The sequence below is a fragment of the Macaca fascicularis genome, chromosome 3, assembly GCF_037993035.2.
Source record: "Macaca fascicularis isolate 582-1 chromosome 3, T2T-MFA8v1.1".
NCBI classification, from domain to species: domain Eukaryota; kingdom Metazoa; phylum Chordata; class Mammalia; order Primates; family Cercopithecidae; genus Macaca; species Macaca fascicularis.
This window is the reverse complement of record NC_088377.1, coordinates 109953012-109975363: the sequence shown is the minus strand read 5'-3', so window position 1 is coordinate 109975363 and position 22352 is coordinate 109953012. Positions and strand designations below refer to the sequence as shown.

The following is a 22352-nucleotide window of genomic DNA, read 5'->3' as shown; positions in this document are numbered from 1 at the left end:
AATAATAATTACTTTGTAATTCCCAGTCTAATAACCGACAGACACATAAACTATCCCACCAAAATGGATAAAAATTATTTTATTCATATAAATAAGGAATATATATGAAATACTAAAGTCCAAAGTCTCCTTATAGTTACCTTAATAAAAAGAAGATGTCATGGAATTTTTAGACAGCAAATGAATTCTGGTTATAATTTTGCATCTTATGAGCATCTCTTCTGAGCTGACACTGACTTCAATATGATAAACACATTCAAAAATAATAGCAGAATAGTGAAGCCTTTATGGCTTTATTCTTTCTCTTTTATTTTTTTTTGAGATGGAGTCTCACTCTGTTGCCCAGGCTGGAGTGCAATGGCGCAATCTCAGCTCACAGCAACCTGTGCCTCCTGGGTTCAAGTGATTTTCCTGCCTCAGCCTACCGAGTAGCTGGGATTACAGGCACCCGTCACCACACACAGCTAATTTTTGTATTTTTATTAGAGACGGGGTTTCACCATGTTGGCCAGGTTTGTCTTGAATTCCTGACCTCAGGTGATCCACCCGCCTTGGCCTCCCAAAGTGCTAGGATTACAGGTGTGAGCCACCCACCCAGCCTATTCTTCCTTTCTTGAAATTTGCCATCTATTCTAGGGACTAGTGTATTAAAAGCAAAATTTAGTTTCTCTTCAAAGGATCCATAAGCTGTTAAGTTTGAAAGCTATCACCTTGGACTGGGATGGCAAGCCTTAACACAAGGAAATGGATATCCTCTCTTTTCTCCACTTTTCAGCCTAGTGCACTATAGGTTCTCAATTAATCCTCATTAAATAACTAAATAAACGAATGGATGATCTAAAAATATTCCAAGATTTTAAATACAAATCTATGAAGATAAATCACTTGGCTGCCATTTATTAATATTATAACTAAAGTAACCATAAGAGGCACTGCAGAACTGTTCAGAATGGGTTATAAGTATATTTGCATCTTAGTAAAAGTAACATATTCAGAAAAGGGCAAATTCCTAAAATCATTGTAAAAGGTACCAGATGAAGGTATTGGAATATAGCAATTGCCTTTATGGAGTTCACAGTCTACTGGGAGAGATTAGCCCATAAACAACCTAAAATAGATGTATATATAAAATAGAGAAATACACAAAACATATAGACGCATAAAAAATACTACAAAGCTCAGAAGCAGACCAATCAATGCTTTTGTGGGGACAACGTGTAGGGAACAAGAGGAGCCTTGAGATATACCTCTGAGGGGACAGTTTCATTGCATCTCAAAAATGAGCCAGATGTGATTGGTCGAACAAGGTGAGGAAAGACATTCAGGCAGCCAGTAGAGATGTGGAACAGCAACGTAGCCCAGAACAAAAGTAGCCAGTTTTGGGAAAGACAGAGAGATCAATGTAGTGGAGAGCAGGATAACGGGGAAGTGAGGGCAGGGACATGTAAGGTAGGGAGAGCCTTGTTGGCTGCATTAAGAATTTGGCTTTCATATTGCAGGCTCGGGGTTTTCAAAATACAAAGAGTAAAGACACATCAGGGCCTACTGGGAAATAAAAACTGCTTAGCTTTTATCAGTTTAGGTTTCCACTCAATATTTTCTTTATTAAAAAAAATTTAAACTTCTGTTTTAGGCATTGAGCCCATGAAAGATTTTAAGTGAGGGTAGTAACAACAGATTGACGTTTCAAGAAGTTATTGTCTTGCTCTTTAGGGAAGGTGGGAGGAGCTCAAGTTGAGCTGGATTGCCCAGGTGAAACATCTGAGGGGACTGTTTCAAGTGGGATAGAAAACTGGCCACGGGAACAGAAAGTTAGCGGTCTCTAAAACTATTTCCTACCTTTCTGGAGTAAGTGATTGGACTCAAGAAGAAGAAGATGATCAGAGTTAGTTCCAGGTTTCAACTTGCTGTTTTGCATATATCAAGGTATTCTTCACCATGGAAAAGAAAAAAGAGGAAGATCAGCCTTGGGTGCAAATTCTGAGCTGCATTTGAAGTCCATCTAAATGCAAATGTGTGTTCAAGAGTTGGCCATAAGAATGTGGGACAAAAAAGAAAGATCCAGACAGAAGATACAGCTTTGAAAGCTAGTGACATAGTCATATATGTTCAGGTTAAGTACGCAGTAGATCACTCAAGGAAGGGATGAGCACACGAAAGGCCTAAAATAAAATGTGTTTTATTAGTTGAGGGATAGGCAGAAGAAGAGAAGTCTACAAAAGAAACTAAGACGTATAGGAAGGGAGAGAAAGTAGGAGATATTGTGTCACACAGGGTAAAAGGTTTCAAGGAGAGGGTCAAACCCTGAAGAAACTTCAAGCAAAATAAAACTGGAGAGGATCTGTTGAATTTGACAACGTGTGATTTTTTAGATACCTCAGCCAAAGCAGATCCATTGGTGGAATGATGAAAGCAGAAACATTTAGAAATTCACTGAATAGAGAGAAGGTATCTATTTGGAGACAATCTCAGGAACAAAAATATTAATTAGTTTAGTTAGTTTACAGCTTGTTCAAGGCTAAAAAAAGAGACAACATAGCTATAGAGAGACACTACTAAGTATACAATTTCCACTAACCTGTGAGACTAGTACCATTTTATGAGGAAAAGGTATTGGTAATAAGGACCACGGGAATTTTAAAGGAGATTAAGAATAATGTTAAAAATTACAGATGTCAGTAATTGGTCTTCCACATCTCATACCATTGTACAACAATGACCTGTATTTAATAAAATATTTTGCCAATAACTTCCTGCTTTCTCTTTGAGGCTGACACTTGATATTAACACTGCAGTTGATTGTGCAAGTTCTTTGATAATAGTGTCATCTATTATTGTTATATAAAGTTCATCTTTGAATGGTACCTGTTTACTTTTGATGTCTTCTCTAAATTTATGGAAAAAAATGTACTTCCAGGTATTGTTTTGAACTTGATTTTAGAAAATGTGATTGGTTTATTAGATTATTGTGCTTTATTTGAAAACTGTGCAAAAGCTTTTGTGGTTTCATGCTGCCACTTGATAAAGTTTTATAACAAACACTGAGAAACAGGAGAGAATGCATTAATATTCAGTTCAATAATATACAATTTTCAGGTATTTGTATTTAAAAAAAATAAGCAGGTCAGGAGGAAAAATATAATTGACTTACAACTTTGTCTACCCATTCAGGATCCATTTTACATGGTGGCACAATTGTAGAAAATCAGATCAAACTAATGAAAAATTCTAAAGTAAAAGTGCAGATGGCCATAGGCAGGGGAGCTGGTGTCAGGAATTGGCAAATTTCTGTGTGCTTCAACCTTGACAGTAGGAGAGATGAAACACCGTGAAGCATTTTGAAAGCAATAAAGCTGGTCAAAGAACTTGTAAACAGCTAGGGAATAGATGAAGAAAACCATGGCCATTCTAGCATTAAAATATGACTTTTATTTAAAGTTCAAGGGCTAACATATTTAGTTAATTTGGTGAGAGAAGCAATGACCTACTTTCTGTGATTATGCTCAATGAGAGAACAAACGAAACTTACTTTTCAAAGATTCTTTTTTTTTTTCCCTAAGAAGAAAAGTACTTACTCACAAAACATCTTTTACTTCCTCCAAATTAAAGAATATGACTAAGGATTTATGTTTCCTTTAATTATGATAAAAAGTCTATGATCGTTATTTATGAACTAACACAATTCTAAATAGATGGCTAAAAGGAAGTTCAATTTTTCCAATTCTGTTTTATTTAACAGATTGTAGCCTTGCTTACCCCAAATCCACAGTCCTGTTACTGGTTTGTAGAGAGTTCACTGATTATAGGCAGAAAAAGAAGTGTAAGTTTCTCAAAAGCAGATGGCTGTATCCCCAGGGCTTCGTAGATGTTCAATAAACTCTTACTGCTCTAAACTGAGTCATACACAAAATAATATTGGCCAAAAGCTCACTTGTTCTGGTTTTAATATCATCCTATTTGTACAAAATACCTCCCAGCACTTAAAGATGAAAGAACTCAATAATAATTGATCTTGAAAGTAGATTTTGTTTAGACATATTTAATTGATTGACAAAGTTATTATTATTTATATAAACAGAAATATTTCATCTAGATACTAAGAACTCAATGCCAAGAGACCCAAAGAGGTAACATAAAAGGTAGGAACCTGTGGGTGTGGGGACTAGAGATACTTACAAGTGAAAGGGACAGGCAACAGTGACCCCACTATGGATTTTATGCTGCATGAGCATCTGGTTCCAGATACATGGATTTTTCAGGAGAAGACAGAAATATGGATTTTGAGGCTAGGTCTCCTAGTTTTAAAATGTTAATTGCTTTTTAAAACACCATGTGATCAACAACCTCTGATTAAGGTAGAAACTTGGCAGTTAAGGTCTTCAGACGTCAAATCCACTTAAAAGGGGTGAACAATTACAATGAATGGATCATGTGTTCAGCCTATGCTATCTGAATTACAAATAAACTTTCTCACTGAGGAGGGTATAGAGTGTATTCTGTACAGCTGTAGGAGCTATTGTCAAATTCTCTTCTTTCCTCCTCTCAGATGCAGTGGTGTGTAATACTACGACAATCTGAAAGTTGAACACGAAAATGATTAAGGAAAAGAAAAGCACTTAGAAACTCTTGCATAATTCATCATTGCAGCTGAGAATGAAAGACCCATTGTTCTGTAGCACAAATACATTACAAACTACAACACATAATGAAAATTGAGTTCAAACACTCTTGAGTGAAAAGATTTAAAATGTTAATTCTTTTCATTATTAGAAACACTTGCAAAATGGTTCATTGCTGCTGACATAAGTGAACAAGTAGCTATGTTTTAGATATATTTTATGCAGGAGGACATATTTGTGCATAATTTTGCTAGATGGGAGGAGGACATATTTGTGTATAATAGTGCTAGATGGGAGGAGGACATAGTTGTGCAGTTCCCCCATGACATATCCATTCCACATGGCTGGACCGTACGCATTATTATTGTTCCACCACATGAGAAATGCATCAGGGCCCATTCCTGGGCCAAAGTTCACTGCAGCAGAACACCACATGTGGTGCCAACTTCTGTCACACTTCAGTGGAAGGATTTACAATCATTTACATTAGTTGTGGGTGTTTCCCTAACAAAGATTGTCAATCTGAACCATGTGATACTTTCAAGAGTAGATTTTAATAACTGTGTGTTTAGGTGAGTGTGTGTGTGAAGGGAGTTGTTTCTCAAAGCAGTAGAAAACAAATGCCCCGTACGCAAAGAGCTCTGGATATCAATCTAGATCTGCCACAAATTAGCTATGTAAATAATGGACAGTTTGGACAAACAACCAAAACCTTATTAAGCGGCTTCTGTATGCCAGGCACAGTGTTGAGTACTGGGTATATAAGAGAGAACAAGATAGGCCAGGCGCGGTGGCTCACGCCTGTAATCCCAGCACTTTGGGAGGCCACAGTGGGCAGATCACCTGAGGTCAGGAGTTCAAGAACTGCTTGGCCGACATGGTGAAACACGTCTCTACTAAAAATACAAAAAAATTAGCCGGGCATGGTGGCAGGCACCTGCAATCCCAGCTACTTGAGAGGCTGAGGCAGGAGAATCGCTTGTACCCAGGAGGTTGCAGTGAGCCGAGATCGCATCATTACACTCTAGCCTAGGCAAGAATAGCGAAACTCTGTGTGTGTGTGTGTGTGTCTCTCTCTCTCTCTCACACACACACACACAAGATAGTGTCATTGCCCAAAGGAGTTTATATCTTAGTAGGAGAATCAAAAGATAGGCAGTTTAACATAGAACCTTAAAGACTGCAGTAAACGTAAGCAGAGAGTATTTTCGAGGCATGTAGAATTAACATCTACCCTAATTTAAATTGTCAGAAAAGTCTTCCTTAATGAAGTGATGTGTCGGCAGATATCTGAACTGATATAGGATCTAGGTAAGTGAAAAGTGAGGCAAATAATATTTTAGAGGCAGGAAGCAAGATATGCAACAGCCAGAAATTGAGAGAGAGGCTAGAACTTCTGAGAATCTGCTCATTGTTTGTACGACTGTATCATTGTTCACAATGGAATATCAGCTGGACAATTCTCAATGTTCATTCTAGCCAGAAACAGGTTGGGGGAATAGTCAAAGATGTAGATATTGCCTTACTACTCTTTGTTCATTTATTCGTCCTTTTAACAGTTACTTCAAAGCTATAGTCATTGCTTTTATATGGATTCTATTACTTTTTACATTAAATATAGCAATTCTCCTGAGACTATTGTTTGAAACAGAGACAGGTGACTTATTTTAACACAGAAGATGCTCATTTCTAGATCACAACTAACTTCACAATAATTGTTCAGCAGAACACTGCTATTAAGAAATTACATGGGAAGAAAAACCCAGTGATCGAATAATTTTAGGAAATGCAACATGTAATCCCTCTTGAACATCAGTTATTATATATTAGCATATTTAATATTCTAAGAAGTCCTTAAGTAAACAGAGCAATCAACAAATACTCTTTAATCCAGTATTAGATAATAGTACAGATTTAGTCAAGGGAGATGTGATGATTAAGATTAGATGTCAACTTGGCTGGATTGTGGGATGCCTATATGGCTAGTGAAGTATTGTTTCGGGGTGTGTCTGTGAGGGTATTGCCAGAGGAGATTGACACTCAAGTCAGTGGACTGGGAGAGGAAGACTTACCCTCAATGTGGGTGGGCACATCCAATAAGCTGCCAGTGCAGCTAGAAAAAGCAGGCAAAAGAAGCAAGGTTAAGCTTGTTTATTGAGTGTTCTGGCTCTCTGTTTCTTGCTGTGCCAGACACTTCTTTCCTCTTCTCCTTCCGTTGGACATCAGTCTCCAGGTTCTTCAGCCTCTGGATTCTGGGACTTGCACCAGGAGATTCCTGGGGGCTGTCAGGCCTTCAGCCGCAGATCGAAGGATGCACTGTCAGCTTCCCTGGTTTTAGGCTTTCAGACTTGGGCTGAGCCACTATCAGCTTCTCTCTTTCCCCAGCTTCTAGACACTTTGCTTTATAATTGTGTGAACCAATTCTCAATTGTCCCTAATAAACTCCCTTGTATATATACATACATCCTATTGGTTCCATCCCTCTGGAGAACCCTGACTAATAAAAGACAGAATCACCATTACTGAACATGGGATCAGTGCCCATGAGGTTGTCATTTTCAAGGGCAGTCCTTGAGAATATCTCTTACAAAGGATCTAACTCTATTACCATCACATAAAGTTGACTTTTTTAAATAAAAGGAAACTAATGAGATTGACCACCATTTCCTCTATCTATTCCACTTAAACAGTGTATGTCAAGACCTATGACCCTTCCTAGAAATGGTATAAATATCTAATGAGGATAAAAAATATAGTACAACTATAAATCCCTTAAGAAATTGAGTTTCTTTTTGCTTTGCCTGATCATGCTTGTTTGTTCACCTTTTAAGCTACCACAAAAGAATAGGGAGAAAATTGCCTATCAGTATCCTAAATTCATTACAATTAGGTAGTGATTTATTGCCACTAAGACCAAAATTTCTTCCCTAAGAAGAGCAGTAAAAGAGGTCACATGGGGAAAGAATAGTAACTTCAATAAATAGTACTGAAAAAAACAGATTTCCACATGCAAAAGAATAAAATTGGACCCTCATCTGAACTACACACAAAATTCAACTCAAAATGGATAAAAGACCTAAACATAAGATCTGAAATCATAAAACTCCTACCAGAGAAAATGGGGGAAACTCTCCTTGATGCTGGCCTTGGTAATGAGTTTTTTCTGGCCATCTCACCAGAAGCTCAGAGTACAAATGCCAAAATAAATAAATGGGATTACATTAACTAACAAGTTTCTGCACAGCAAAGAAAACAATCAACAAAATGAAAAGGCAACCTATTAGCCAGGAAAAAATATTTGCAAACCACATATGATAAGGGGTTAATATCTGAAAAGCATAAAAACCTCTTATAATTAAATAGCAGAAAAACAATCCAATTAAAAAATGGGCAAAGACCTAAATAGACATTTCTCCAACGACAACACAGAAATGGCCAATAGGTATATAAAAAGGTGTTCAGCATCACTAATTATCAAGGAAATGCAAATTCAAACCACCAGTAGATACCACCTCACATCCTTTAAAATGGCTGTTATCAAAGGATATGAGAGTTAATGAATGTTGGTGAGGGTGTGAAGAAAAGGGAACTCTAGTATACTGTTGGTGGGAAGGTAGATTGATGCAGCCATTATGGAAAACAGTATGGAGGTTCTTAAAGAAATTAAAAATAAAGCTACTATATGACTCAGTAATCCCTCTCGTGGGTATATGCCCAAAGGAAATGCAATCCCCACCTCTTAAAAATAACTATAATCCCATACTCATTGCAACATTATTCACAATGGCCAACATATGGAAACAAGCTAAGTGTCCATCAATGGATGAATAAAGAAAGTAATATATTATATACACTATGTAATGTTATAGGATAGTATAATAACATGTACATATATATTATTTAGGTTTAAAAAAGAAGGAGATTCTGCCATTTGCCATAACATAGATGGACCTGGAGCACATTATGCTAAGTGAAATAAGCCAGACGCAGAAAGAAAAATACTGCATGAGCTCACTTTTTGAGAAATCAAAGGGTCAAATATACAGAGACAGACAATAAAACAGTGCTTAGCAGGGACTGAGAGTGGGGAAACGGGAAGATGGAAGTAAAAGCCTACAAAGTAGCACACAGATAGGAGAGGTAGGATGAGCAAACCTAGAGCTCTCACGTACAATGTGAGGACTACAGGGAATAAAATTGTATTGTATTTGGAATTTTTGTTAAATAAGTAGATTTTAGCTGCTTTCATCACAAAAAAGTAGGTGAGATGACAGATATATTAATTTGCTTCACTACAGTAGCCATTTTACTATTTGTACATATCCCATAACATCATGTTGTAAACTTTAAATACACACGATAACTTTTTTTTAAGGTCAGAACACCTCCCCTGTCTTGGTATGGATACCAGTTCATGATTTCAGGGCACCCTGGGCAACCCCTTCTCATCAATCCCCATTGCCAAGTGAGTCACGTCACTGCTGAGGGCTTTTCAGATGTTTGAAGACAAATTCATCAGGCAGGGAGCAGGACCAGTGCCAGTGTTAGAGGTGTTAGTTGGCACTGAACTTGATAAACTGAACTTGGGATAAAACATAAATGAAACTCCCATCTTATTAAAAAAAAAAAAGAAGGTTTCCTAAGGATTCATTTCTTAACCTGAAAATAATGCAAATGATGTTTTGCATTTTATACCTCATTGTCTAGAAGAAAATAATTACAATATGTCCTTGCCTGGAGAAAGAAAATATCCATAATTTTAGTAGACTTTGGAATACCTTCCCACCTTTTCTATAATAACTTTATGATAAAATTTAAAGTACCTTTAAGAAGGGGAATCAATCTAGACTTGCCCACTCCTGTATTATTTGTACTTAGCTTAGTGTCTAGCACAGAGTAGATTGCTAAATAATGTTTACGGAGGGAGAATGGAAGAAAAGAACGGAGGAGAGACTTAGGCATCAAACATAAAGGCTGCCACTTTTACAGGAGCAAATCTCTGAGTCTAGCTGTTTTTAAAAGAAATTTTAAAAATGTTCTAAGAAGAGTTTTGGACTCTTGGGAAAATATGTTTCTTTTGTACTCTTTGATACAAACTGTAGGCCTAAACCTATTTTTATTTAAAAATGTCCTATAATTTTAATTGTAAACAAGATTCATTTGACTTGATTGATATTTAATTCACATAATTGGGGCATTCTCTACTTTATCTGCTATTCTCAAAAGAAATAATTCTATTTTCTTATGTGTGTGTGTATGTAACACTCAACTGGCACATTAGCATAAGCATTCACAGATCTGGTTAAAAGAGGCTATAATTGAAATGAAGAGTCACTGTAATAGCACAGCAACATATTTAAGGCTTTGATAGATGCTTGAGATTCAACATACCTTCATAAATGTTCAGGGTTGTTAGCTTTGCAGTTATTTGGAAGCACTAAAATTTTCATCATCCATCCATTCATTGTATTAATCAGTACCTTTTCAACGACTAGTAGCAAAAAATGAAATCAGGCAGGCTTACATGGAAAAATGAAATGAAATAAAATGAAATGAAAGGGGGGATATACAGGCTCACTTTACTGAAATACAAAAGTTAAACTGATTACAATTGTCGTCAATAAATAATATCAGAATTAAATATCACTCTACTTCTTAGCTTTCCTTTTTCCTGTGTTGTTTTATTCACTAGCAGGCTCTCTCCCTGCAGTGGCAAGATGACTCCAGCAGCTTGAGGCTCAGTTTCTTCCATTGTAACAAGCTCAGTATAAAAGCTCTTCTTTCCTTATAGCACCTAAAAAAGTTTGATGGACCAGAAATAGAGTGTCCATTCCTAGGGCCAAGACTAATAGTAAGGAGGGCAGGTTTCCAAAAGGAAGTCAAAATGCTGCAGAAGAAAAAGACATGGATATTGAGGGGCAAAGATGCAAGGGTTGTCTGTTATGTACACATTCTACATTCTTGTGGAATTAGAAGACAGAGCTATTGCAGTATATTTGGATCATTCACAAGAAATTTATTTTTTGTTTAAATACTATCAAAATTTCTTTTTTTTTTTTTGAGCCTAGAAAATAACTGAGTGATTTTTGTTTACAAAAATTGACCATTGAATTGAACAAACAAACAGGCAGTTAAGCCTTCACACTTTTGCGAGATATTTCATTGTGGTCACTTAATGAATTTATCTCCATTTTTCAAATGCTAACAGTCATTCAAACATTGGCTATTCTCATTTTAGGAACAAACATAAGAACAGGTAATTTTGGTAAGTGTGAATGTTCATGAGCATGAGCAATAAATTTTCAACTACGTAATACATTTGAACCAAAACTAAAGTTGCTTGATGAACATGAATTGTCTGTTTTTAAAAAGTGAACTATACATTGGTGAAATAAGCAATCCGGAGTCTGTTATTCTGACTTCATCTGACATAGCAGAAAGAAGAGTGAACACAAAGTCAGAATATTTTGGCTTCAATAAAAACTTACCATATTATAGCCCTGCAATCTTAGGCAAGTAACTATTCTCAAAGAATTACTCAATTGTCAAAAAGGATAGTATGTGGAAAGTAGTTATAAAACTTTTAAAATACCATATAGATTTATGAAACAAAAAGTTTCCTCCACATCATGTATTTACGTCTGCTTGTCACATGGAAATTCTTAGCTAACTAGTGTTCTTTTATTACTTTGCTCTGATGAACTTATTTCTCTTTATGACTTATTAAATGTTTATGACTATTTGAATACATAACCTATTCATGACCAAACTACAGCGCTGGAAATACCCTGCATAATCCTGCAGATGGAACATTTTGCCAATGCAGACAGAATGAGAAATGACAGTTGTAGGAATAAAGAAAGAAACTCTTGCTTTGGTAACTTAGTTAAAAAAACAAATACGGATGAGATTTAACTGAATATTAAACAACAACTGATAGAATAAACCTATATTATTTGAAATATCAGTGGTTTAACTTGTATTATTTCTTTTGAAACAAACTCAATTTTCTAAATAAGAGAAAAAATTATAGAGTATTTTCTAAATTTAATGTGAAAAATAAGGCCCTGAAAAATTGGAATGTCTCACAAGCGCATGGATATTTAATAAAAAACCACGACAATGCCAACACATCTTGTCATCCCACCATATATTGATTCCCAGATCAGAATAAATATACCTGCAGGTAGAAAAATAGAGTCCTATGCAGAAATGCAGGCCTTCTGTTGAGGTTGCTTTATCTTGTGCCATGACATGTCAGCTACAAATAAATAAGCTAAGTAATATAATGTTTCCTTATTCAGATGTTTGGAAGATGTACCACCTACACCCTTACAGGAAAATTTCTAAATATTTCTATATTCATATATTTAGAATACATGGCTTTATTATTATGCTTTATTTTCTTAAAGTTTGCTTCTTTGTTTTCTTTCTTTCTTTTTTTTTTTTTTTTTGAGACGGAGTCTCGCTCTGCCGCCTAGGCTGGAGTGCAGTGGCACTATCTCGGCTCACTGCAAGCTCCGCCTCCCGGGTTCACGCCATTCTCCTGTCCGCAGGCGGACTACAGGCGCCCGCCACTGCGCCCGGCTAATTTTTTTGTATTTTTAGTAGAGACGGGGTTTCACTGTGTTAGCCAGGATGGTCTCAATCTCCTGACCTCGTGATCCGGAGCCTTGGCCTCCCAAAGTGCTGGGATTACGGGCGTGAGCCACCGCGCCCGGCTGCTTCTTTGTTTTCAAAGAAGATGTATGGTCTGTTCGCTTATTATGTGATAACTTATCTTTTACTTCTTATATTTGTTTATCTGTTATCTATGATAATAAATATTAATTGGGAAAAGATTCTTAGTGAAGGATTAATTCATAACATTATTCCTATTATGAAAAATGTCATTTTAATTTGCATTTTGAATGCTTTTACAGAGCTGGAATCCCTGGAGCTTAAAGTTTATTTTGACATCTGCTTAATTAATCTGCTTAATAATCAAGTTATGATGAAACAATTGGGCTGTCAAAAGAAATGATCAGTGCTGTATTATTCTTAGTCACATTGCTTTCTCTTTGTCACCTTCCAGTCTTTCATAAAAATCAAACTATGGAAGGCCACAAATAAGCATTTGACACATAACAAAATGAGCTCTAGGTTATCTATCTGGCCAGTTATTTTGCTATTTTAAAGATATCAAAGACTTGGATAAAATGAGAAAATTTCAGTCTATGATCTCAGTGTTTCTTTATTCTTAAGTTTATGCAAATACCTATTTTTAGTCACAGTTGGAAAATGGAATACTTTTGTTAATATTCTAGTTAACAGAGTTATCATATATCTTATATGACATTCAATACATTGGATTTCAAATCAGCTAAGATATACGTTTAAAATCAACTAAAATGTAAAATGTACTGTGTCCTGGGTATTACTCGATATAACTCCATATATAAAGTCTCAGTTAATCCTCAGAATAAACTAATGTTACTACTATAACCATTTTACAAAGAGATTAATGGAAAATCAAAGCCAAGACACTGAGTGTAATACAGAGACTCAAACCCAAGATTCTAAATTTAAGATCAGAATTTTTCACACTATACTCTATGTAATATAATAATAATATCAATCATGGATAGTAGGTGTTAAGCATGCTTTATGTGTACTTTTTAAAATTGTCTCATGCCTGTGAGATTTTCTCTCTGTTTCAGGTAAGTAATTTGGCAATCAAACGGCTGAAGCAGTCGCTTAAAGCCACTCAGTAGGTAAATGGTGAAACTGGGATATAAATTCAAGCCAGGCCACCTAAATTTAACATTTAAAGTCTTCCTGCTGTAGCACACTTACTTACTTTCAACTGTAACCAACACTTACAAAAACCACAATTCAATCTATATGAGGTCATTAGATAATACTTCAGGAGCTAAAACTTCAAGATTACCATCAAGGACTTCTTTTCCATTGCTTCATTTATGTCAGGTACTGGTTTAACAGCTTTTTGGTAAATAGAGAGCCAATAAATATGACTGGTTCATTCAAATTTTCATTTCGCTTTTATATAAATATTTGGCATTATGCGCTGTATTTTCCAAATTCTGGCAGGTTGTATAGTTTTTTATGCAGTCGGATTAACAAACGGTGTTATAGCTATGATTCATTCAGCAAAAGAAGACTAAATAAACATAAGAAAAAACAGAAAAATACACATAATTCAATTTTGTGAAATAATCTAGGCTATAAGCGAGTAAACATCCAGTATCATAAGTAAATCAGTACATCTTAATGTACATACATCTGTACTAACATATACACAATAGAACAGGCAGGAAGTTCAAGGAAATAAACGCTAAGAATTCCTAAGCAGTAAGGACGTAACTACAGGAAACAGTATTTATTTTTTAATCAACTTATTCAAGTATAATTTTTATAAAATATAATGCTCCCATTTTAAGTGTACTGTTGAATAAGTTTTGACAAATATATAAACTTGTGTAACTACCACCACAATGAAAATATAGAAGAGTTATGTCATTCAAAATTTCCCTCATATCCCTACACAGTTAATCCTATTCTCTTGGCACTAGGCAACCACTGATCTGTTTTCTATCACTGCAGATTAGTTTTATCTATTCTAGAACTTCACATAAATGAAATCACACATTATGTGCACTTTTATGCCTAGCTTCCTCTGCTCACCATACTGCTTTTGAAACTTATCCATGTTGTTTCAATATGAGCAGTTTATTCCTTTTTCCACTGAGTAATATTTCATGGCATGAATCTACCACAAATGGTTTATCTAACAGTTAATGGATATTTGGATTGTTTCTAGTTTTTGAGTATTATAAAGCTGATATGAACTCTGTGTACAACTGCACTTTTACTTCTCTTAGTAAATAACTAGTAATGGGATTTTAGTGTTGTATAAGTGTGGGCTAATTGTACATGAAACTGTCAAACTGTTCTCCAAGTAGATTGTATCCTTTTATCCTATACCAGCAGTGTATGAGAGTTTTGGCTGCTTCATATCCTAAACACATTTGGTGGTGTTGTTCTTTTAAAATTTTAGTCATTTTAATGAATGCATAGTTTTTTATCATTGTGTGTTTATTTTGCATCAGTGAAACAGTTTATTTTTGAGAGGACTAGAATATCCAGTGAAAATCCTAGTTAAATGAGTTGACACTAGAGTCACACATGGTTCTGAATCCCAGATCTGGTACTTACCATATGTGTGACTATGAACGAGTTATCTTGGCTTCTCTACGCCTCAATTTTCTCCTCTGTTAATTCATAATAAAAATAGTACCTTATTCAGATTTTATTTTACACTTTGAAGAGAAAATAAACATAAAGCACTAATCGTAGTGTCTGCATCATAGTGAGTGTTCAATAAAATGAACTAATATTATTCCTACTTCACAGAATGTAGAGGGCTATAAATTTTTAAAGCATGATAATTTGTTTTCTAGTGACAATAATAATAATGTTATACATTTGCAGTATCTAGCTCACCCAACGTAAGAAAGTGCTTCATAGCAATTTTTTATTGAGAAATCTAATGTCTTCAAAATAAGTGGATCATAAATATAAGCAAGCATTACTCTAGAAGGTATCTCTGTATCTAATTCTGTTTTTGTTAACATTTTGTTTTGTATTTTTTTTCTAGTTGAAACTTGATCCTGACAAAATATGCAGACAACATTACTTTGCATAGCCTTTATCCTGGAAAAAAAAAAAAAAAAAAAAAAGCAGTATCGAGTATTTAGAACAGTGTACAATAGCATCCTACCCTGTATTACCCTATCTCCATCCAAAAGCCACCTCTGTGGTCTCAATAGTGCCCTAAAATGCCAACTTCCATTTTATCCCAACATCAACTACATTAGTATATTCTCTCTTTCCTCGCTAAATAAAACTTCCTACTCAGCTGTTTGCGGTGCAGTCTGTAGACAGTTCACTAACACTACCTGTAACCACTCCTCTCTCCTGCCTGAATCAGTGACACCACAGTCAGCTTTCCTTCCCCTCATTCCATTGCCAAACCTCTCTCCAAGTCTGATAGCTCTGCCAAATCATCTAGCGTTTGCTTCTGTGTGGTCTGACAGAATTGGCACAGAGAAAGAAGCACTAAGTTCCGTGACTTCCTATTGATTTTTTTTCACTGTTAATGAAGAAAGTTAGGAGTAGCCAATAGACATTTTGTTTTTTAGAAAAAGCATCTTTCTGAAACACAAAGACATGGCTTAAAACTATGAAAAGTTAAAGAGTTTGAACTAATCGCCATTCAGTCCTTGACTTATTTGGTGACCCTAATATGTTTACTAACAGTTTTTTAATAGCTTATTGTTACAGGATTTAAAAAAAACTATTACTTTTATCTTATAACAACACATAGCAATTAAATTATATAATGAGTTGTTCTTCTAGTTATTTCATATTAAAATCTTCTTTGAATATCGTAAATACTATGAGTTCAGAGGCATTAAGTAACATGAAATGCAACCACTGCCACCATCACCTCCAAAGCTAACAAACTTAGACCGAACTTACTGGAAAGAATTACAGTGAGAGCATATTAGAATCCTGTCCCCAGAAGACGCATAGAGTGGGGAGTCACTAATAAAAGGCCTCAAGCAGGACAAACAGGTAGGAGCCCATCAATCAGCATTAGGATTGGGTCACAAAGCTGGAACCAGTCAACAACCAGAGTAAAGGTAAGAGTTGCATAGGTTTATCTATACAGTAGATTACATGGGTCCTGAAGCTTGGCACAGAAGTCTGTCTTTAAGCAGGACACAAATGAAGTCATCCATGAGGAGGGTGAAAGGGGAAAGGTGGGAATCGAACCATGCATACCTCCAGACCTGCACAATTTAATAAGACAAGAAGTCATTTGCCATATTCACTGCATACTCCACTTCCTATGCCCCATTTCTGGCATTTTTTTTCTTTTAGGCCTATCTATACTCAATCCACTTCTAAAGCTAAGCAAGACAGAAAATTGGGGTTCACTTTCCTACAGCTGTCACTAAGTATTAAATTTGAGTCTATGTTCATTATCCAAACCCTTCATCTAGAGTTGAATCAACCGAGGACTGGACTTCCCTAATACTTGGCTGCTTTTCCTTATCTTAGCATAGCTTTCTGGGCTTCACCCTGCCTTCGCTCCCAGTTCTGATGTATTCCAGACTCACAGTGTTTAACTAGATTTCAAGTCCTGACTCCTTTTTAACCCAGTTCTGTGACCAACCGTGAGTTACACTGACAATCACTCTTGGCTTCTCTTCTCCAGTCACTCAGAGGACTATGGTGGGATGGCTCGAGAGGAGGAGACCAAAGGGTACTTTCTGCCATTGCCACAAGGATTATTAAAGAATGACCTCTATAAATAAGCAACATGCAAATTCCTTCAAGACAGAGCTGATATAAGCATCAGGAGATTCCATGGATGGAGGAGTTTCTAAAGTGCTTCCCCAGGGTGTGACATCGGCATTTTCTCACTTTGCTTTTCACTCCAAGCTCGTATGCTGTCTGTAAGAAGATGCTACTCCCTCTTTCAAGACTCGGGCCTCATCTACCCTGACACACAGGATATTTTAAAATTCCATGAAAGAACAAAGGGAATCAGTTACAGAAAATCCAAATAGCAGAAGCATAGTTAAGTTTCCATATTTTGGGATTCATGTCCCAAGACATGTGAATTTTGTTCTAAAATGGGTTGAGCCAAATTCACAGGTCTCTTTCCCATGTGGCAGGTATGATTTTAACAAGCATACACTCAAGTATCAGAAATGCAATTTGGCTTTACAGCTAATATCTTGTTCTATCTACTCTAGAAATCCCCCTTCCCACAAAAAAATAGAATATACATTTTTTAATTTTGTATTTATGAGTCTCTCATTCAAATCCTTCCCATTCTTCCAAATTTAGTACCTGGGTGTAGAACGAAGCTGACATGTTCTCAGACATGGAGGTGGAACATGCAAGTCTCCAGGTGATGTACCAAATCCGGCTTGGTTCCTGGGTAATGGCCTCTGTCCTGATTACTTCTGCAGTGGTGTAACCACATGGCTGCTGAAGATTCATCTGAGTTGAGATTGCCCTGCTTGGTCTTTGGAGTGCATCCTGTTACCATTGCTGATGTCCATGAACTTTGCCTTAGCCTCCAGTCACAAGTATCTCACATCCTACCGTCTATCTGGCTACACTACTCCTTCTATTGATCACAAGGGCACGTAGCACTTATGAATGGCCTTGGGGACGTATGCTCTCTTATTTGCTTTCTCCACACCACACTAAGCTGAGACTTCACTCAGGCCCACCCCCTTGGATAACTATTGCTAGATAAATGCTGCTGGCATTTCAGAGGCATGGGATTTCCCCATGAAACTTTCCATATTCCCTGTTATGCCCAGGAAAGCAAGGTATCAGCCCCCAAAATTTTAAAATTACCAAACCTACCTGAATATTCTTTATTCATTCTTTTGGATTCAGCCATAAGAGGGGAATCAAAAACCCTAAAGATATTTATTTTTCTGTTTTCCAGGCTCCATCTCTCTCTGGCCAGCTGGGCTTTCCTCCTTCTATGGGCCAAGAAATTTCCTTTTATTGCATATTTTTCTCCCTATTTATTGTTTCTGCCATATAAATTGCCTTATCCTCCTCAAGCTGAATGTTTGTTTTGGGAGTTGTGAGAAAATCAGCCTCTTCTCAACTAAGCCAGGCAATTTCAGTGTTCAAAAGTGCTTGATTTTGGACTACAGAGAAAATTCCATTTTCCAATTCAGGCCCATGTTTCTCTGTTTGTAAGAGTGTCCTGCTTTCTCCATGAAGCAATGCATGCTATTGACCTAGTGGTTTGGAGAACTAGAAACTGAGGATGACTGCAGCAAAGCTATATTGATTTATTTTCTCAGAATTAGTACCTCAGTTTTCCCTGGCAGCAAAATTAGTGTCTCTGTAATTCCTAACAGTTTTCCATTTATTTCTTTGTGACATATATTTTCTATATTTTCTTTCTTTTTTTTTTTTAGACGGAGTCTCACTCCGTCACCCAGGCTGGACTGCAGGGGCTCGATGTTGGCTTACTGTAACCTCCGCCTCCTAGGTTCAAGAAATTCTCCTGCCTCAGCCTCCTGAGTAGCTGAGATTACAGATGTACCACCATGCCTGGCTGATTTTTTTTTTTTTTTTTTTTTTTTTTTTTTTTTAGTAGAGATGGGGTTTCTCCATTTTGGACTGGCTGGTCTCAAACTCCTGATCTCAGGTGATCTGCCCACCTCAGCCTCCCAAAGTGCTAGGATTATAGACATGAGCCACCATGCCCGGCCTGTGGCATACATTTTCTACCACATAAGTATAATTGTTGGACATACTTGACCCTCAGGGCAAGGACAAAAAAATCAGACTCCAGCCTCCTGAGACTCTCCCACTTAGCAAATTATTGGCAGCGTTATGGAGACTTAGGGAAGGACCTTCATCCCACCTAAGGCACATGGCCTTATCTATTATAAGATCTTTGCTTTGTAATACTTTAATTGGTCATTACCATAACAAACAATTAACATATAATAAATATATATTAGTAAAAATACACATAGATAAGTTGTGCTACAAACCGTAGATAAAAACAAAAATTTAGCTCATACTTGAATAGCAAATCTATGAGATGAAACTCTTAACTCTTCATGGAAAAAGAAAATGCACTAGTCAAGAAATAAGTACATTAAATTACTGGGAAAACACTGCAAGGATCAGGATTCCACTTTTCTGTTGTCAAAAGGCAATCTACCCCAAGAGTTAGGCCTGGAGTGTGTTCTCTGAAGAACTCTGTTGGCTCTAAAGAGAAACCTTAGACTACCATTTATTGCATGCCTGCCAAGTACCCTTGGTTTAATCTATATTATCTCATTTTGTGCTCACAACAACATTTCAAAGTGGGCATTATTAGCCTCATTTTCAGAGGTACAGAGATAAAGACCCCAGTCACCAGTAGAGGTATGATTGGACTTATTTCTAAAAGATGAAAAAATGCCCTCAATGTGTGATTGAAGCAAGTTCATGAAATTGCTTCAAAATCTTCCTGTGGGGAATGGAATTAGAAACATGTCCCCCACCTCCAAAAACAGTGCAAATAAGAATTATACTTTCACCTCTAAGCTGATCTTTAAATTCAGCTTTTAGATCCTGTTGAGATTTAGTATTGGGTGACTCCTATTCAAGTCAACTGACACTTCAGTCAGTTGATTAGTGAATAGACAGGGTTATAATAAAATAAAATTTTAAAAAAGCAGTCTCTTTAGAGAAAGTGCCTCAGCAGGATTTGAATGGGCACTGGGGAGAGGAGCACTTCCCATTCAGTAGAATAGTTACTCAAGGTGACCCCTCTCCTCAGTCCTCAGGCAATCTTTGAAAGGAACTAAAATTGGAAGCATACGAGAGGCAGAAAGAGCTGGCCCAAAAAGTGACACTCAGTGGTGGTCTTTTCTCCTTTCAGTTCCTTCCTTTCACATGCAGTTGTGTACCTCTGTGTTCTATCTCTTGGAAGCTCATTTTAAATACAATTTAGTAGTTTGAGTAGATTTTTAAATTCTATTTGATTTTTATGTTTTTGAGTGATTTACAACGTGTCTAGGAAATGTTGCTCTGTGGTATGTTGCTACTGAAGATCCAATAGGGAGCAAAGACAATATCTACTTTTTATGTTTTGCTTTGTTTATCTTATTTGATCCTATAATATTCTCTCAGAGGTAGGTAGAGGTCAGATTTTACTATTTTTATCTACAGGCTGGAAGTGAAATAAAATCCAGGTAGGTGTTAAATGTCATACGAGAAGCAAGTAGAACTTACAGGAATATTAACTGAGCCAAAATACACTAAACCAGCATTTTTCAAATAATTATCCATAGGATCCAAGAGATGATTTTTTGGAAAAAGAATTTCTTAGTCAAATATATATTTGCATAATCATCCATATTAAATGTGCTTCTTGAGATATACGGTGCTCACATTAAAGACTCTGTGAAGTCCTGAAATTAAAAGCAATCTCAAAAACATTTAACTCAGCATCATTTCATCTAGTACATTTTGTGTGCTTGTTTAGTAAGTATCTGTTTGTAGCAACAAAATATATTTTAGGAAATACTCCATGAAAGCATACCATCTCTCAATATCTCTATATACCCCTGTAAAGTAAACTTGTATGATAAGATTAACAAACTATTTGCCTCAGATAGGGACACATCTAATTATCACCAAAGGAAGGTTGTGAGAGAGATGGAAGAAAGGGTGAGAGAGCTGCTTTCTTATTTGACTTTGCCATTTCTGTCAATGGTCATTTTCCTTTTTTCTTTTTTTTAAATTATACTTTAAGTTCTGGGATACATGTGCAGAACATGCAGGTTTGTCACATAGGTATACATGTGCCATGGTGGTTTGTTGCACCCATCAACCCTTCATCTAGGTTTTAAGCCCCCATGCATTAGGTATTTGTCCTAATGCTCTACCTTCCATTGCTCCCCTCCCCAGGACAGGCCATGGTGTGTGACGTTCCCCTCCGTGTGTCCATGTGTTCTCATTGTTCAACTCCCACTTATGAGTGAGAACACGTGGTGTTTGGTTTTCTGTTCCTGTGTTAGTTTGCTGAGAATGATGATTTCCAGCTTCATCCATGTCCTTGCAAAGGACACGAACTCATTCTTTTTAATAGCTGCATAATATACCATGGTGTATATGTGCCACATTTTCTTTATCCAGTCTATCATTGACAGGCATTTGGGTTGGTTCTAAGTCTTTGCTATTGTGAATAGTGCTGCAGTAAACATATGTGTGCATGTGTCTTTATAGTGGAATGATTTATAATTCTTTGGTATATACCCAGTAATGAGATTGCTGAATCAAACGGTATTTCTGATTCAAGATTCTTGAAGAATTGCCACACTGTCTTCCACAATGGTTGAAGTAATTTACACTCTCACCAATAGTGTAAAAGCATTCCTATTTCACCACATCCTCTCCAGCATCTGTTGTTTCCAGACTTTTTAATGAGCACCATTCTAACTGGCGTGAGATGGTATCTCATTGTGATTTTGATTTGCATTTCTCTAATGACCATTGATTATGAGTTTTTCATATATTTGTTGGCCGCATAAATGTCTTCTTTCGAGAAGTGTCTGTTCATATCATTCGCCCACTTTTTGATGTTTTTTTCTTTTTTTTTTTCTTATAAATTTGTTTAAGTTGCTTGTAGATTCTGGATATTAGACCTTTGTCAAACTGATAGATTGCAAAAATGTTCTCCAATTCTGTAGGTTGCCTGTTCACTCTGATGATAGGTTTCTTTTGCTGTGCAGAACCTCTTTAGTTTAATTAGATCATATTTGTCAATTTTGACTTTTGTTGCAATTGCTTTTGGTGTTTTAGTCATGAAGTCTTTGCCCATGTCTATGTCCTGAATGGTATTGCTTAGGTTTTCTTTTAGGGTGTTTTTTTTTTTTTTCCTGAGACAGAGTCTTGCTCTGTCATCCAGGCTGGAGTGCAGTGGCACAATCTCAGCTCACTGCAACCTCCGCTTCCTGGGTTCAGGTGATTCTCCTGCCTCAGCCTCCTGAGTAGTTGGGATTACAGGTGTGTGCCACCACACCCAGCTAATTTTTGTATTTTTAGTAGAGACAGGGTTTCACCATGTTGATCAGGCTGGTCTAGAACTCTTCACCTCGTGATCTGCCTGCCTTGGCCTCGCTC

At 36.6% G+C, this 22352-nt stretch overlaps 1 protein-coding gene across 1 annotated transcript in view; it reads right to left on the bottom strand.

Annotated features, from left to right (window-relative positions):
• MACC1 (MET transcriptional regulator MACC1) overlaps positions 1-22352 on the bottom strand; it is a 198518-nt gene that overhangs the window by 108181 nt on the left and 67985 nt on the right. The window contains 1 exon segment of the mRNA XM_015447647.4: positions 1840-1931. Within this exon segment, the coding sequence (XP_015303133.3) occupies positions 1840-1918 (79 nt within the window). The 5' untranslated portion in view covers positions 1919-1931.